Raw genomic sequence first — 1,962 nt, forward strand, 5'->3', positions numbered from 1 at the left:
AGCCAGTTTAACTTACTCTGCAGCTGGGCCTTGTGGCCTTCCATGCCACATCATTCATTGGTCACACATTACCACTGCTGAGCAGTTAGAATTTGAATTTCCCCTTCAGTGGTAACTTCAAATATTCTGACTGGTCTCTTGGTGATGACATCATTAACACGATGGAATTTACCTTTTCTAAGCTAAAAATCAAGAGGTAGCCTAAGTGTAAGGACTGTCACTGCTTACACATTTCAGTTCAGCATATTTTCCAATTATTACATTTATATCCTCTGGTTAATTGAAAATGAACTTTTTTTTTTTTCCCCAAACAGAGCAGTATGGCATTTGAACAGAAAACCTTCCAGGAAACCCGTAAACTGTAAACTCCAAGTGGAATACTGTTGTAAGGTTTTTTTTCTTCACTGTTCTTCATGGTATAGTAAAAATTAGGAGCAACTATTACTAAGTTTCAGTATTCCTTTGCTATAAAAGCTACTGAAAAAATAGGATTTACTTTTATTACTCTACCTAATACAATTCTTCATGAGTTATGAAATATGAAAGTATAAGGTATACAGGACAAGATTGCAACAATAACTATTATACTGGTTTGTTCAATCCAAGAAAAAATTTGATACAGTTTTTGACAGGGAATTGCTTGGAAATACAGTATAAAATAGTTTTAATTTTTTAACGTAAGTATTTTAAACTATATCCTTTAAAATAGAATTGTTGAAAGATTCTGCCAGCAGTATCTATATTCTTCTTCTTTGCTTTACCAGAGGTTTGGCTGAGCTGCTCTCTGGCTTTTCCACAGATGTTCTTGAAACAGAATCTGCTACCTAAATTGGGTGGGGGGGGAAAATAAAAATCAGTGAACTGTAAGCACTCCTTTTATTAATGCAAATTTCAGAGTAAGGCCATATCTCCAACATGTGAGTATTGTGAGGGACACTATAATCACACTTGTATTGAATTTGCCTGCAGAAAAAGGGGAAAAAATAACACTGAAGGCAGCATTAAACACGAGAGAGATGGAGCCGTAGAAAACAGTGGTAGCAGTACCATTTTTGTATTTTAACCACAAAAACTGTTCTTATCTATATCTTTTATGTAACATCCTCAGCCCTCTCCCAACCAGAGGTGATTCCAAAGTAAGGTTTAGTATTCTTTTAAACTCAGGTATTCCAGAAAGAAAGGGGAAGGGAAAGGAAAAATGTGTTTTAACACGTATTTTGGAAACTTATTTAATGTAAGGGGTGTTTTCTTCTCAGTTTGACTGGAGATAAGCTCTTCCAAATCCGTCTAGTCAGTCATAGTCAAGGGACTTTTCATGTCTTAATTTAAATGGAAAGTTCTATCAGGAGTGTTTGACTTGGTAATTGATTAATATCCTCCATAAAAGGTTACTTAGCTTAAGACATGCTTCTTGGCATAGGATTTGTGGTTCTGTACAACTTTTAATGCCATAAGTAGTGTTGGAGCAAAAGTGCATTGAACTCTGACTTTACTATTTTTCACCCCCTTTCAATCAGAAACCAGATACAAGTACCACACTGGAGTCAGATGGGCTACCTCCAAAGTTGGCATGCCTTCCCATGTGGAAAAAAGTGTACTCTACTAAAAATTATGTAGGACCATGCACTGACATTTATGTTGAATTAGGTTATCTTAGGGTCTCTCTTTTTATGGATAACAAGCACATACTATATATGTTTGAAAATTAAAATCTCAGAACTTTCCAAATCCATACCTCTTTCAGTTTATTTCGAATTAATGTAGCTGAAGTATTCAGTGAATCATCATCCATATCGACTTTAGGAATTTCTGGCAGCTGTGGACCAATAATGACTTCAGTGCTGTCTGCACTTGTTCCAATGAGAGAAAACTTGTTACCCTCTTCTCTTTTCCTCTTACGTTCTTGCAGGTGAGTTGTACGAGGCATAAACCTATCAACTCCATTATCAGGTGGAACCGCTC

At 36.0% G+C, this 1,962-nt stretch overlaps 2 protein-coding genes across 2 annotated transcripts in view; one reads left to right on the forward strand and one right to left on the reverse strand.

Annotated features, from left to right (window-relative positions):
- The window catches only part of LOC104492097 (EF-hand calcium-binding domain-containing protein 1-like), a gene marked incomplete at its 5' end in the record, with an annotated part of 4,482 nt that extends 4,117 nt beyond the window's left edge, over positions 1 to 365 (forward strand). Inside the window, one exon of the mRNA XM_010134605.1 lies at positions 315 to 365. Within this exon, the coding sequence (XP_010132907.1) occupies positions 315 to 365 (51 nt within the window). The remainder of the gene's footprint in view (positions 1 to 314) is intronic.
- Positions 366 to 737: 372 nt separating this feature from the next.
- RBM48 (RNA binding motif protein 48) overlaps positions 738 to 1,962 on the reverse strand; it is a 4,313-nt gene continuing 3,088 nt past the window's right edge. Inside the window, exons 5-6 of the mRNA XM_010134606.1 lie at positions 1,736 to 1,962; positions 738 to 824 (exon numbers count right to left, since the gene is read on the reverse strand). Coding sequence (XP_010132908.1) covers positions 738 to 824; positions 1,736 to 1,962 — 314 coding nt within the window. The remainder of the gene's footprint in view (positions 825 to 1,735) is intronic.

Source organism: Buceros rhinoceros, unplaced genomic scaffold, assembly GCF_000710305.1.
Source record: "Buceros rhinoceros silvestris isolate BGI_N320 unplaced genomic scaffold, ASM71030v1 scaffold13784, whole genome shotgun sequence".
Classification (NCBI taxonomy): Eukaryota; Metazoa; Chordata; class Aves; order Bucerotiformes; family Bucerotidae; genus Buceros; species Buceros rhinoceros.